At 38.8% G+C, this 16033-nt stretch overlaps 1 protein-coding gene across 2 annotated transcripts in view; it reads right to left on the bottom strand.

Annotated features, from left to right (window-relative positions):
* The window catches only part of PDE6C (phosphodiesterase 6C), a 53497-nt gene that overhangs the window by 29564 nt on the left and 7900 nt on the right, over positions 1 to 16033 (bottom strand). For both annotated transcript variants that reach the window (XM_056130398.1, XM_056130397.1), the window contains 11 exons: positions 15766 to 15906; positions 13076 to 13150; positions 11839 to 11903; positions 11667 to 11733; positions 9919 to 9966; positions 8103 to 8252; positions 7185 to 7328; positions 5298 to 5366; positions 3423 to 3569; positions 3082 to 3189; positions 2569 to 2678 (listed from right to left, as the gene is read on the bottom strand). In XM_056130398.1, the coding sequence (XP_055986373.1) occupies positions 2569 to 2678; positions 3082 to 3189; positions 3423 to 3569; positions 5298 to 5366; positions 7185 to 7328; positions 8103 to 8252; positions 9919 to 9966; positions 11667 to 11733; positions 11839 to 11903; positions 13076 to 13150; positions 15766 to 15906 (1124 nt within the window). The remainder of the gene's footprint in view (positions 1 to 2568; positions 2679 to 3081; positions 3190 to 3422; positions 3570 to 5297; positions 5367 to 7184; positions 7329 to 8102; positions 8253 to 9918; positions 9967 to 11666; positions 11734 to 11838; positions 11904 to 13075; positions 13151 to 15765; positions 15907 to 16033) is intronic.

The raw sequence follows: 16033 nt of genomic DNA, 5'->3' as shown, positions 1-16033 counted from the left end.
ACTCTCAATCAAAGAACAAAGATTAGACATAAATCCATAGAATATGAAATCTCTATTGCTCTGATTTTTCTCTCCTTTTATCCTAACCCCTCTGAACTGGTCAAAAGTAACATATTTGAAAGGACTTCTTAGGTTTATAATATGAGGATATGCCCTTACAATACACTAGCAACTTTGTCAAAGCCCATATGATATTTTCAAGAATTGTGTTCTTTAAACAGTTAAAGATATTTATCATATGATTTCAAAATATGTAGAGTTTAAAGCACTGTCATTGTCATTGTCCTCCCATTGTTCATCGATTTGCTCGAGCGGGCCCAATAACATCTCCAATGTGAGACTTGTTACTGTGTTTGGCACGAGGAGCTTGACAGGTGTGGGCAAGATCCTCTCAGTAGCTTGCCAGGCTCTCCGAGAGGGGCGGAGGAATAGAACTCAGGTCGGCCATGTTGGCTGCTTGCAAGGCAAACGCCCTACCCGCTGTGCTATGGAGTTTAAAGCAAACTAACACAAACTCAGAGACACAGAGAATAGAATCTTTGGCAGAAGTGGGGAAAACTGATGTGAAGGGACGTAAAGGTCCAAACTTCCAATTATAAAATAAATCATATGGGTATAATACATCTCATGAAAATGATCATTAATAATAGCGCATTTTGTGTTAAAACATTTCTATGAAACTAGATCTTAAAAGTTTTAACCCTAAGAAAGCAAATGAACTCTTCTGAAAGATACAGACCAGAACTTCTTAGTCAGAGGTCAACCCTAGAGGTTCCCAGGATATTCCATGGGAAACACAGGTGATAAATGAACAGGAGGCCATGGCGTGAGACTGTCCCCTAGTAGGACAAGAAGTAGGACAGGAGGGTCATGGGAAAGAAAAAAAGGCCAGAATGCAGTCACTGTTGAGAATAAAAAAAAAGATTGAGAAACATTGATGTAGACTACTTACTGTGGAGATGATTCCACAAACAGCTAACAAATTATCACATCCTGAAACTAATATAATTTATATGCCAACTATAACTCAATTTCTCCACTAAGAGGAGATACTATCCACCTCTACATAGTCACTTAAAAGATCTCTATTCCTTTTATCTCTGTAGCTTTTGACATGTGTATATAGATGTAAGTATAATTTTATTGAGTATAATTTTTGTAAGTATAATTTTTTGGTTTTTGTGGTTTTGCTTCCTGCTTTGAGAGTTAAGAGAAATTTGATTGAGAATCTGGGGAAGGAAGGAACAAACAAACGAATGAATGGACTGAATCTCAAGTAGACTAAGTGACTTTCTGAAGGACCCTAAACCACAAAGTTGTTGGTCCCCACACAACCAAACTCCCTTTTAAATGTCTCACTGTTTGAGAGAAGGAAAGTGCTGCCATTGGGTTAGGCTGGAGGTAGGGAGGTGGGGGGGGGGGGGGTGGTGATGGACAGGAAATTGGGGACATTGGTGCTGGGTAATGTACACTGGTGGAGGGATGGGTATTGGAACACTATGTGACTGAAACCTAATCATAAGCATCTTTGTAAGGAACTAGCTCACGGTACTTCAATTAAATAAGATAAATAAAATAAAATGTCTCACTATCTTCTGGAAGGGGTAGGTGATATATTAGAGATGAAGATAGAGTGTAACTAACACAGATAGAATCTGTCACTGTCACTGTCTTCTCATTGATCATCTATTTGCTCGAGCAGGCCCAGTAACGTCTCCATTGTGAGACTTGTTGTTACTGTGTTTGGCATATCGAATACATCACGGGTAGCTTGCCAGGTCTTGCCATGAAGGGAAGATAGAACACCTATAGAAAATTATTGCAAGGATATTGGCATTGAATATTAGGCTGGTCATAGGTATTGCTGAAAGATATTAAAACATGCTAATGACATACTAATAACAAAAATGTCTAATATTTAATAACTATGAGTACCTTACCCAAGGTGAATGTTTTATATGCATTATCTCATTCCATCTTTACAGTGACACACAAGTTAGATACAATTATTATAATTTTTCCTCCATAAAAATAACGGCTTACAAAATTTAAGTAATTTTTAAATCCAGCAAATCAAAAACCACCTAAACTCAGAGCCTACACTCTTATTGCTCTTTTCTTAGGAAGAGAGGAAGATGGCAATAATGTTGGGATGGAAGACCAGTTGAAAAGAGTTTGGTAGAAACAAAAGGAGCAGCAAAGTAAGAGGTAGTGAGCCCAGAAAGACATGGTCTCTAGCTCAAGCTCAGGGGTCCTACACATGTAGGTGCAAGTGCAAGTCTAAAAGTGATGCAAGTTGGGAAAAGAAAGAGTGATAGCATGTATGAGTTAAGCAGAGTACAGTTGAGAATGAAGCCAGAAAGGAATAGGAGGTGCAAGCTTTCAAGGAGAAGAATCAGACATGGTTATGGAGGATGAAGTGTTAAGGGAACAAAATGCAATTCTCAGATTTGTAAGCAAGACAAATAAGAATCAGATATGTGAAGACACAGGAACATTTTCTTTTTTCTCAGACAAGGAAAGGCTCCTTCTAACATCACCAGTATACATCTATGTTGCCGTACTTACTTCATCTGGTACAAATTATTGGTACCTCTGTGGTCAATGTCATGGCAGAAAGCAGCAGCGAGCATGGCAAAGGCTTCAAGGTCTGTATAATATTTCTTTAGTCTTCCTGTCTAAAAAATATATTTTACACAGATATGTGCATGTGTTCATTTAGTTTAGTACACCAATATAGTACATGCAGCGAGAGTCTGCCTGCGTGGAGAGGAAAACGGCTATGATTTCAGAGAAAAATGGTCTTATCTCATGATTGTCACTTTAAGTAACTGCAAAACCCAGGAAAACCCAGAAAAATTGAAATTTTTAAGTAGGTAAGAAGGCAAATGTCAGAGTGAGAACCCAGACAAAACTATGGGGTTATTCACTTTCCCTTGTATCATCTACTGCTGGGGGCTTAAAGAATCGTGCCTATGAATTTCAAAATGACCCCTCTAAAATGATGGAATAAGTTGACAATCATTTATGTTGACAATCCATCGTGTAAGCTGACAATCACTTATGTTGCCCTGTACCTACCATCAGCAAAGTAAACATGGTCTGCCCCACGTTGAACCCGTGCCGCCAGTTGTGGTAAGTGACAGAGCGGTATCCCTTTCTCACGGTGTACATCCATCTGGTAAGAACCTGTCACCAAAGGAAGTCACTCAGTCTGTGGAACAGACTTCTACAGGTTGTAAGGTCTGTGACCATCTTATCTAGAAAGCTATGTGGGTCTTGTTTGACAGGGCTTAGGTGGATCGATTGACCAAGTTAATAATAATTTAAAGTCTAAACTGAGGTTAATCTTCTGAAACACGGGCAAGAGTGAAGTCTGAGCCATTGAATCACACTGTATTTGAAGTTAATTGCTGTCTGACCTCTACAGGTACTTTGAATTTTTCCACCGCATTTATTTCAAAAAACATTCGTAGTCCACATTTTATCAAACCATGCTCTGTGATAGGAAAGTCGCTGAAGCGGAACTCGTACAAGTCCACCGCCTGTGGCTCTGGCAAATCCTCCTTCTGTTGGAACAAGCACAGTCATGCTTAGATTACTTTCATCTTTTTCCCCTGTGCTCTCATATACCTAAAGAAAATGACTAGAGAAGAATACCCCATGGAATCCACTGAGTGCAGAGTTGTCCAGTGCAATAAACTTGCACAACCTTTCCCAGTTTCTGGTTCTGTTAAGAAGCTTTCTTTGGAAAGGATTTGATGGCAAAGCCTACTCCAGCAGCTATTACGGTTTTATAGAGAAAATACCATGTTTAGCCATAGCAGTCTTACCTGTTTTTAGTACTCCTCTGGACTAGAAGGTCATTCCTTTCTCCATTCTCATCTAGAACTATTCAATCTCAATTAATGTCATAGACACACGGTAGGGTGTTTGCCTTGCACACAGCCAACATGGCCGGCCCGGGTTCGATTCCTCTGCCCCTCTCCGAGAGCCCGGCAAGCTACCGAGAGTATCTCGCCCGCACGGCAGAGCCTGGCAAGCTCCCCGTGACGTACTCGATATGCCAGACACAGTAACAACAAAGTCTCCAATGGAGACGTTACTGGGCCTGCTCGAGCAAATCGACGATCACTGGGAGGGCCTTTACTTTACTTACTTACCATTATTTTATCATATTTAGGAACGCTTTTCCACTAGCCACTTTTTCAAGACTTCATTGCATACTGAGTCATTAAGTAACTGGTATGCATTTCAGCAGGAAACAAAGGAAGACTATCTCAAAATCGGAACTCCTGGCCCTCTTTCACAGTTAAAGTGAACTCATAAAATGTCCTCTAATACAGTAGTTTCTCAGTTTGGTATAAACAAAAGGTGATAAAAATCAATGCTTTGATTAGGGTGATCTGGCATCCAAGGTTAATTCTCTCCTTGTAGGAGTCAAAGTGTAACAAGCAGTAAAGGGAGCTTCTGTCACCACATTTGTCTATAAAGTGGACCCCTGAGCTTCTGTGTCAGGCTAGCTTGCTCTGTGTACTCCCAGAAATATCCCCTCTGAGCAGTAGATTCTGAATCGCCTAGGCCAGGCTGTCATGATCTTGTCTACCTCCATGCCAGTCATCACAAGCTGCATCTCACTCATCTCTGACCATGAGGCTCTAACTCGACCTCACTGTCTTATTTCCTCTAAAACAGTGTGCCATGATCTTGTGTCTTCATCCATTGGTCATGCATTGCTTCCCTTTCCCATGTCTAGCCATCTCGCAGCATGTGTCATCCATCCCTGCCTGGTTGGCTCCTGCTTTCCCCTTACACTTTAATGCCACACCGATACCTTTCTATTCAATCATCTTCTGTGAGTGGAATCAGGAGCTTGCCTCCTCAAATTTCTCTAGGCTCCAGAAAGGAACCTGAAGAAGCAGGTAGTAATGTGCCTGATTGAAAGTAGCTGATGTTTTACTGTAACTTTCTCATGTCCTCTAGATGGCCTAATACTTTGAAGTTTACCAGGTTGTGTGTAGAGCTTGAAACTCCAAGAGTCTTAGGCAGTAGACTACTTTATCTATAATTTAAACAATCTCTGGGGATTTAACGATAGGGGAAAAAGAAGGGGGAGACAGGAAAGAAAGAAGAAAAACAGAGAACTAGAAAGAAGGTCATTCTTTGAAGTAAAAACTTTTCTTTTAGTCCTGAAAGTTGTCAGTGAAGAGGAAAATCAAGAATTATTTGAAAAATTAGAAAGTGTGTCCTAACATATCTTATTAAAGAAACATTAAGGATAGAAGTAAAACACTTACCAAAATTGTGACAAGCTGTTTTTCTTCACAGTTTTCAATGGCATCTATGTTTAACTTCTCTTTAAATTTCTAAAATGCAAAAGCAATTGAGGCATGACATTCCTATAAAAGAGAATATTTCTGTCTTATTATCTACTTTTATAATCAGTTAAAATATATCTAAAGTTTAGGTAATTAATTCCATGACAAAGGAGCAATTTAGACACACAGAAGTTGATTTTAAAAGTCCCCCCCCCCCCATGAAGTAACCTACTATAATTAACTTCTTCAAACCCCTAATGTGGGAGTGAAGGATGGAGGGAGAAAGAAGTCTTACTTCATGTAAGAATGACAGAAAAATGAGTGGCTTGCATGGTTTTCTATTAGTCTATAACCGTTTTTCTGTATTCTGCTCATATTTTCTCTTATTCAACTCTTAGACTTTTGAATCAAATTTCTCTTAACTCTCAAAGCAGAAAGCAAAACCACAACAAATAAAAAACTCAACCTCAACAAAATTATATTTATATTTATGTACACATGTCAAAAGCTACAGGGATAAAAGGATTAGATATCTTTTTTTTTTATTAGTGAAACACCATGAGGTACAGTTGTAGATTTACAATTTTTTGTGCTTGGGTTTCAATTATACAATGATCAGATACCCATCCCTCCACCAGTGCCCATTTTCCACCACCATGGATAATATCCCCCCACCCCCAAGGATTAGATATCTTTTAAGTAATTGCCTAGGACCAAATGCGATAACCTCACCAGTATCTGTATTACAAACCATAATGCCCAAAAGCAGAGAGAGAGTATGGGAAAAATTGTCTGCCATGGAGGCAGGGGGAGGGTTGGAAAGGAGGGGTATACTGGGAACCTTGGTGGTGGAGAATGTGCACTGGTGGAGGGATGGGTGTTTGATCATTGTATGATTGAAACTCAAACATGAAAGCTTTGTAACTGTATCTCACGGTGATTCAATAAAAAGGGGGGGAGTAATTGCCTAGAGGTGAATAGTATTTCCCATTAGTGAGGAATTGAACACGGTTAGCAAATACCCACTCACTTCCCCAGTATCTATGATGAGAATAGTGAAGAGAAATGAAGGGATGTTAGGTAGAGTGGTGCATTTCACAAATAACTGAACAAACAAACAGGCAAATAAATAAATAATAAATAATAACTAAATAAAAACAAGTAAAAGTATTACATATTCAAGGATTAAGTAAATAAGAGGGAAAAAGGCAATTTAGTGACCATGAAATAAGGATAGACATGAAATGTGCTCAGACATTTCACGTGATGTAAGGAAAGTGACTGTGATGTAAGGAGTGACATGAAATGTGATGTAAGGAAAGATGTAAAGATATATTGGACTGCTCTGCCACACTTATGTTCTCATGATGATAGCTATCAGGTAAGCTGTTGGTCAAGAAGGATGAGAAAGGCATAGAGCAATGCAAACTCACAGCTTGGAGTCAAGCTCAATCAAGATAAGTTGACTTGTGGTCAACCCACAAATGCACAGATGAGAAATTGATGCTCATTGTAATATAAGACGTATTATCACTGTTATGCTGCATTATATAAGTGACTGACCTTCCTCAAAATATGTTTGGTTTTCCTGTTAGCACACCTGAATCTAGACATCAGTGTTCCAGTTCCAATAGAGCCAAAAGCTACATTGAACAAAGTTCTATTCCAAATAAGCAGCCTGAAGTCCAGTAAGGACCTGCGTACACTGAGCAACCCATGTCCTTTCCAGTCCCCGCTTCCTCAGTCTCCTTTGCTTTTTCCTGGGTCTAAGCCTACTTCATTTCTCAAACACCAGAGAATTTAGGTGATTTCCAAAAATTATTATTAGATCCACTTAACATCCATAGGACTGAATTCACAACTTACCAGAATAGACATGATTTCATCAGGAGTAGCTTTGGTCTGGTTCATGAGCATTTCCTGGGCAATGTCTTTTCTGTTTTCTAGCTTATTCATTTTGTCGTAGGTGTCAGTATTTAAAAGGGACCATCCAAGAAACTGCGTGAGAGTCTAAAGGGGAGATAACAGAATTCAATTATCTAAAATTAAACAAAAATTTTTTTAGATGCAGCAACCTGCACTTCCTTTCAATCAATCTCTATCTACCATCAACAGCTCAGTCTCTTATTTAAATCTAAGGAAAAACATACTAATAATCAGTGCCAGACAATAAAATTAACTGAATCCTTGCCTTTCAATGTGAACTATGCACCATATATTTTCATTCTAGCAAAGAAATGACAAATATCCATTAGAATAATGTATAATCTGAAAGCTCAAATAGAAGATGGAGATGAGAGAAAGAATGAGAAAAACGTAAGTGGAGTTTACTAATGGGAGAAAAATGGAAATATTTATTGAATGTGTAGGTATTTCAAATAATTTTTTTTTGCTTTTTGGGTCACACCCGGCGATGCTCAGGGGTTACTCCTGGCTCATGCACTCAGGAATTGCTCCTGGCGGTGCTCAGGAGACCATATGGGGTGCTGGGAATCGAACCTGTGTCAGTCATGTTGGCTGCGTGCAAGGCAAATGCCCTACCTGCTGTGCTATCGCTCCAGCCCCAATTTCAAATAATTTTGATTAAATCAAAAGATTATCTTTTGGCAGAAAATGTTGTTTATATAAATCAGAAAAATGGAAATGCACAATAATAACATATTGACTACAACCATGTGTGACCCAACTCTTAAACCCCTTCTTATCATCATTCCAGTTTAGCAATAAATTATGCACCTTCTGTTATTAATTACAACACTTCTGTTAATCTATAATTGCACTTACCTCAGTAATATGTTCATCATACTCATCAAAAGGTTTTCCATCCTTCCTATTGTAAAATGTAGCTACCCCTACAATTTCTTCTTTCTTGTTGACAATAGGTAGTGATAGGACATTTTTAATGACCCAACCAGTTTCATCTACTGGTCCTTTCTATAAAAAAAATAGGGAAGCATAATTTTTAACTTTTAGTTTTGAAATAATTATCTATTGATAAAATGTTACAAAAGAAATGTACAGAAATGTCACCTGCACCTCTAGGTGAAACTAGGGGTAGTTTCTCCAATGATAACTTCTCATGTCACAATAGTACACTTGAATTAGACACTAGTACAATCCACAGAACTTGTTCAGATTTATATGCAACTATGCATGTGTCTATGCAAGTTTATCACATACACAGATCTGTTAAATCTCTATTAGACTCAAGATACACAATGACTCCATCACTCCAAAGTTCTGTGCACTAATACTTTATACCTAATACCAACATACAGTCCTTTGCTTAGATTTCTTTTCACTTAAAAGGGTAATAATCTGGGGCTGGAGTGATAGCACAGCACAGCGGGTAGGGTGTTTGCCTCGCACGTGGCCGACCCGGATTCAATTCCCAGTATCTCATAGTCTCCTGAGCACCGCCAGGAGTAATTCCTGACTGCATGAGCCAGGAATAACCTTTGTGCAACGCTGGGTGTGACCCAAAAAGCAAAAAACAAAAAAAAGGTAATAATATTTTGACATTAGATGCACAATTCATAGTTGTATCAGACACAAAGTACTAGAACCAAGAGATCATATTGTAACACTCTAACCTCTCTGTTCCCCAGCATAGATGAAGATCTTGGCTTTTATTATTTGTTGTTCTTGATGTTGTTATTGTTGCTGGGGGTGGGGTAGGGATGGTGGGCACAGAACCCTTCCCACTGGTTCTCAGGAGCCATGTGGTACCAGAGATCAAATCCAATACATTGCCTATGTAAAATCAAGTGCTAATTTCTCTCCATAAGAAGAGAGTGGCAAGGGGGCTAGGTGGGGAAAGCTGGAGGAGAAATCAGAAAAAGAGTCTGATCGCAGTTGAAGCCCCCTAAGAACGCAACAAAAGTTTTTCTTTTCCTGATCACATTTGTGATAAACTGCATGGAAGTCTGAGAAGAAAATCACCAGAAAAGCTAAATCCAGGAGGTGTGGTATCTCCAACCATCTTTCACACAGACATATTGTTCCTGGCAATACATTGACCAAGAGTCATTAAAAAAAGTGGGTAGTGGCATGGAACCCCCCCCCAACAACCCCATTCCCCAGTATCTAATCTCCTTTACTCTTTCTTCTTTTCCTTTCCTTCCCTTCCCTCCCTTCCTTCCTTCCTTCCTTCCTTCCTTCCTTCCTTCCTTCCTTCCTTCCTTCCTCCTTTCTTCCTTCCTTTTCTTTCTTTTTTACTTATTTTTGTGTCACACCAGAAATACTCTGGAGTTACTCCTCGCTCTGCACTTTGGAATTACTCCTGGCAGTGCTCAGAGGACCATATTGGATACTGCGGATTAAACCCAGGTTGGCCTCATGCAAGATAAGAGCTCTACCTGCTGTACTATCGCTTGGGACCCTCTAATACCCTTCTCATTTCCTTCTCTCTCCCCCCTCCTCTTTGCCCTTCACCGAAGGATCTGATACTTGATGGCCACTGGTTCTGCCAAAGTCAGTGGGCCATCGCCCCGTGTCTCCTGGTCACTAAAGCAAAAGGGTAGTTTCAGTTGAGTTGGAGGCCGGGGGGCATAGCTGCTGCCCAGCATGAGAGGAGAGGCCTGGCAGGAGCCACGGTTACCTGAAATGTGAAGTACTCATCTGCAGGCGCATTCAGCATGTTACAGATCTGTAAAGCAAGCGGAGATCAAAGTCCCGAAACACTGCATGGCAGAGCCATTAAACCCACCAGGTGGAACAAGACAGAGTAGAGGGGCAGCAAGGGCTTCTTGCAGGTGAATGATTTGAATATTTTATATTGAAATATTTTGAAATATTCTATATTTTAATATTCTCTGCTTGTAGGTAAATTATTCATCCTAAACATTTCTTAGGTGAAAGCTTCTCATTGCACCCTGAAATTAGCTTCTGTCTTGCTGATTAGGTCTGATTAGGCCACTGGGCAGTATTTTTCCTCCTTTCCATTCTCTCAGCCTCTGGGGATTATTCTTCCAAAACAACTCACTGTTCAGCTTCAGCGAGGGGAGAACATTTATTCTGCTGGGAAGGTTTGACACTGATGTGGGCAATGTTCCCTTTAATTTCTTTTCGAAAAAGAGACTCCTGCTGTGAAATCTGAACTGAAAGGAGGTGGCTAATGGGTAGGAGGAAAAGCAGTCTTTCAGCACATCAAAGTAAAGATTCGGTATGAGACATTTTAAGTACTAGAAACTGTTCACATTCATAAGGACAGGAAAATTATTCCATTTTTAGTCATTTTAAATTAACTGTACTTAATATATCAGTATTATCTGTAACTTAATATAACTTAGGTTATATTAAGACCTCAAATGGATCTTAATTTAAAAAACAACTTTGCCTTCCTTCCCACCTTAATCCCATTAAATAGTCAAAGTCACAGAATTCTAAAGCTGAGAGGAATGATAGTCAAGTATTTACTGCAGATGAGGGAACAGAAGCCTAAAAAGGATAAAAGATTTTGTTCAAATCCTTGGGAAGTAGGTAGATGAGACCTTGAGGTGGGGTGCTGGAAGACTCAATTTTCCTAATGAAAGCCTGGGAAAATGCATGGTTTGTACCATTTGCCAATTTCCATGGTGTTTCACACCCAAGCATTTGATAACTCTCTCAAAAGTTCCTGAAAAATCTACCAATCTGGTGAGCAGATGTGATTGGGCTTCTACACGACAAGTCCTTCCATACCCTCAGACGCAAGCCAGTGCTGTCTAGAATGGTTGAACCACGCTTATTATTTTCACATGACAAACAGAGCAATGTGGAAATCCCTTAAGCTTTATAAATATATGTTTAATATATAAATGTAAGGAATTTAATTAATTTTATTATTTAATTTGATGAATGAGACCAGTTGTAGTTACTGGTTACACTAGCACGCGACAGGGACAAATGGAGACGTTACTGGCGCCCGCTCGAGCAAATCGACGACTAACGGGAAGTTAAGTGATTAAGTGTTAAGTGATTTAATTTGATTAACAACTGCTTATTCATGTTTGGGGTACATATTAATGAGACAAAAGCAGCTTATTCCTTATTTCTGACCTTTCCATCAACGATATGAGTTCTAGTGTATATATTTTCAGGCCACTAGAGAACATTTTCTCACTGGCCAAGGTCTTATAGGCCAAACTTTTATCCCAATATTCAGAATCTTCTCCCCCGCTCTCATTCTTACACTCTCTTGCTCTCTGGCTCTCTCAATTTACATTTCGTCATGGTTCTCTCTCATACCCTGTGCCAAAGGAAGTGGTCATCTCTCTCTTATCTGACACATTCTTGTTTTTACAATTCTATCTCTATGCCAATAAGCTTCATCCAATGTTTAAGATTTGAATGTGTCCGATAACTTACAAATCCATTTTCAGCAACGTATGTCGGTAACCCACTCACAAGAGTCCAGTGGTCTGCAGGAGGTGTCCTTGAGGAAAATTAAGAAAGCAAGAGAGAAATCATTGCTGTACAGAGAAATGCATAACATATAAATATAAAAGGCAATGGCTACAGCTGCATTATGATAACTCACGGAATCACTTTGATCTCTTCTTTTCCGTGTAAAATGTAATCAATAATTTTATAAAAGTTGACTTCCTAAGAGAAAAGGGAAGAGTATGAGAAAAATCTTGCTTTTCAAGAAATACACTTTTCATTGATAACTTATATTTTTTATCTCACTTAAATCAAACCTTATTTCCTAACCATATTTATCTGCATAACAAATTCTAAAATACTCAAGTCCTGATTAAAAGCTTGTAATAAAACTAGAAAAGTTATTGGATGTTTATACAAATAGCTAAATGGTAGAAGCTAACTTCTACCATTTAGTTATTCATAGTAGACAGTTCTTGGGCTTGTCTTGATTTTACTTTTAACTGATTTCTTTCTATTGTCCAGAAATATGTTATATATCACTTCAGGGGCACAAATTATGTAATTTCTCAATCTTAGTCAATGTTTTCTATACAATGAGCACTTTGCCCTTCCAGCATTGGCTTCTTTGAAGAGGTGCTTCAGAAAGAGGACTCATCAGATAGACAGTCAAAGCTGAAAGGGACTTGGGAACTAGACCGTCTACTTTGGACAGATGTAGAAAATGAGAGTTGAACACATTCCATCCAACCAGGGCCCTTCCTTTTCCTGTGGGTTAGGGTTTCAGTGATGAAAGATGCTTCCTGTCCTGGGAAACTTGAAGTTAAGAGGAAGTAATTCAAAGTCGCCCTCCCTGGTGATTCTAATCCAGCATATCTGAAGAAGGGTGAGCACATGTTTAAAAGCTGTGCAAGTGGTTTTGAGTGTCTTCTTCACTCTTAAAAATCACTGAAACACCAATCTCTGGCTTTACAGAGACAGAAAGGAGTCTAAACAATGAGTTAGCAAGAGTCACCTAGCTAGCCTGGGGACAGAACTGGGTCTTGAATGTCAAATTCTTTACTCCACTGTCCCCTGGAAAAGAGCAGCATTTGAATGCAGACTTTCTCAGGCCAGGCTCTATCCTCTAGCAAGACTGTCTTCTGGTTTGACTTCTCCGTATCTTGCAGAGACATCATCAAGGAGCAAGAGGGCAGGGGACAAGTAGACCTAGTACAGCTGCTGGGACATTTGCCTTGTACATCATCAACCCTGGTTTGGTCCCAGCACCCTCTCTGATACCTGAGACCTGCCAGGTGTGTTCCCTGAGTCAGAGCCAGAAAGAAGCCCTGAGCAAATACAGGTTTCCCTTTGCCCATAAAAAGAAAAGAACCAAGGAATATTTGTGCGCTCACTCTGCCATCTGGTGTCTTGGGGCCTTTATAAGGCTCAACTTCTCCAAGCTTGATTGGCCACTCATCATAGAATTCCTGGAAGAAAATATATTTAAATTTTATTAAGCAAATGTTCTGTGATCTAGGATGATCTATTCTTACGTGAATTTCATGTGTTTACAAATTTTGTTAATTTGTATAATTTTGGAATTCTTTTTGTGTTTAAAAAATCTATCTCATCTGTAAAATTGGAGAAACAACAGAATTTATACTATGGACTATTATAAATTAAGTGAGGATTAAGTGAATAATACAGAGCAGAACCTTGACACAGTTATTTTATATAAGATATATCAGTTCCTTTTTACATAATTAAGCTAAATCCAATAAGTTAAAAGACTTGACAAAGGTCATGCTGAGTGACAAATGTTGTCTTACCAACACTTTATTATCATATCTTCTCCCTTTCTTCCTTGCTAAGAGAACCTTATTTTATTTACAAGTAAGTTGAATTTCGGTTTGTTGGGACTTTTTAGGTGTTATAAAGGGTATAATTCATGAAAGAAAAAAATTGAAAAAATTAAGCTTTATTAAATTTTAAACTTCTACTCTGCAAAACATATTGTTCAGAGAATTAAATAGTAATCCATAGGCTGGAAAAGATTATTTGCAATCTGACTTTCTATCCAAAATATAAAAAATATTATTTCAACCAAATGTAGATAACTCAAAGTGAGCAAAAAAATTAAAGCCATTCCACCAAAAAATTTAAAACATGGGGCTTAGGCTTAGAGAAATAGTTTATTGGTTTAAGGCCTTGCCTTACTTGACTTCAGTCAATCCCCAACAAATACGGTTCTCTTAGTTCTGCCAAGAAAGATTTCTGATGACAGAGCCAAGAGTAAGCCCAAGCACATCCAGGTGTGGCCCAAAAATAAAACAAAAGGATACAGAGGTAGAAAATAAGCATATGAAAGATACCCCGTGTATTATAAATTAACAAAACAAATGTAAATAAAAATAACTCAGAAATATCACTATCTCTATTCAAATGGCTAATTAAAAAAAATTCTGTCTGCTGGTAGTATAGATGTGGAGGAATGGAACTCTCATCCTGGCAGTTCCTTACAAAGCTGAATGATTTCTCTATATGCTCCAGCAATAGTCCTCCTTGGACTATTTACACAAATAGCATTATGTTTATTTTAGTCTTATGTGTAATTAGCACATTGGAAGAAACCAAGATGTAAATGGTTAAATTAATACTGAAACACATAAAATATTATTTAGTGATAAAAAATGCTTCTGTAATGCCATGAAAAGACATAGGAGAAACTTAATGTTGAGGGGGGAAAACCCAACCTATAAAAGCAATGTACTGTATATATTTCAAAATTTTATTTAGGTACCATAATTTACAATACTGTCAATAACCAGAGTTTTATACATACATTTTAAAAGCAATGTACTGGGGCTGGAGTGATAGTACAGTGGGTAGGGCATATGTTTTGCAAGCAGCTAACCTGGGTCCAATTCCCATCTTATCATATGGCCCTCCAGCCTGCCAGGAGTAATCCCTGAGTGTCAGGTATGGCAAGGATGGAGGGAAGGAAGGAAGGAAGGAAGGAAGGAAGGGAGGGAGGGAGGGAGGGAGGGAGGGAGGGAGGGAGGGAGGGAAGGATGGAAGAAGGAAGGAAGGAAGGAAGGAAGGGAGGGAGGGAGGGAGGGAGGGAGGGAGGGAGGGAGGGGAAAAAGGGAGGGAAAGAGGGAGGGAGGGAGGGAGGGAGGGAAAAAGGGAGGGAGGGAGGGAGGGAGGAAGGGAAGGTAGCGAGCAGGGGCTCAAAGGGAGAAATGATAGTGGGTTTTTGTCCCTTATCCACTTACTCACTTATGCACGGAGAATTTTTAGAGTAGGGACACTATTCCAATGATACTGAAATGGCAACTATATGACACTCTTGTGTAACTACATTGTTAATTAAAATAATATTATTTGTGTCAGTTCCACAAAATTTTATCAGAAAAGTGAACTCTAATATAAACTATGGACATTGGTTATTATAAACCTGTCAATTATTGATTCTTCAAATCTAACAAATGTACCACATCAATGCAAGGAATTGGATCAAAGGAATAACACATCAATGCAAGGGATCAATAGGAAAACTAAAATGGGATGTCAGAAAGAAAGGGGAGAGAGCTCTGAGCTTGCTGAGTATTCTTCTCATTCTTTCTATAAATCTAAAAATGCTCTGAAATGTCTATTAATAAAATTTTTAATGAAAAAGGAAGAAAAAATTTCTTGAAAACATATGGAGCTCACAAGTATTAAAGTGAAGATTTAGGGGCTGGAGCAATAGTATAGCAGGTAGGGCATTTGCCTTGCACACGGCCAACCCAGGTCCGATTCCCAGAATGCCATATGATCCCTCGAGCACCACCAGGAGTAAGTCCTGAGTGAAGAGCCAGGAAGAACCCCTGTGGATCGCTGGATGTGACGCAAAAAAAAAAAGTGAAGATTTAGGCCTAGATTTTTTTGTCCCCAAGTGTACACCTTTGCCTAATACCATTTATTTTTATATCATCATTTCCTCTGCTCTTTCTTGAATATTTACATACTGCATCTGTTTTCTCATGTATCACATTTAATATGATATAGATTTTATAAAAAAAAAATTTAAGCAACTGAAACTCTTTGGAAAAACAAGGACCTTCTCCTTGGTCATGTCCAGAAGTCCAATGGAATACCGCTCACAGTTGAGATAGGTTCTAACGGTGTAGAGAGCTTTGTGAAACTGCCGCTCAACATCTGTGAGCTCTTCAAAAACTTTATTGGCGGACCACATAAGGATCTGAAAGCAGGGGTTAAAAAAGAAGGCAGAAAAATATGTACTATGAAAAAATAGAACATTAGAAGAAAGTGGGGCACACCAAACAAAGTAAATACTTTTTACTAAGCATTGTGCAATATTTATAAAA

Source organism: Sorex fumeus, unplaced genomic scaffold, assembly GCF_029834395.1.
Source record: "Sorex fumeus unplaced genomic scaffold, SorFum_2.1 ptg000078l, whole genome shotgun sequence".
Classification (NCBI taxonomy): Eukaryota; Metazoa; Chordata; class Mammalia; order Eulipotyphla; family Soricidae; genus Sorex; species Sorex fumeus.
This window is presented reverse-complemented; position numbering and strand designations above follow the sequence as displayed.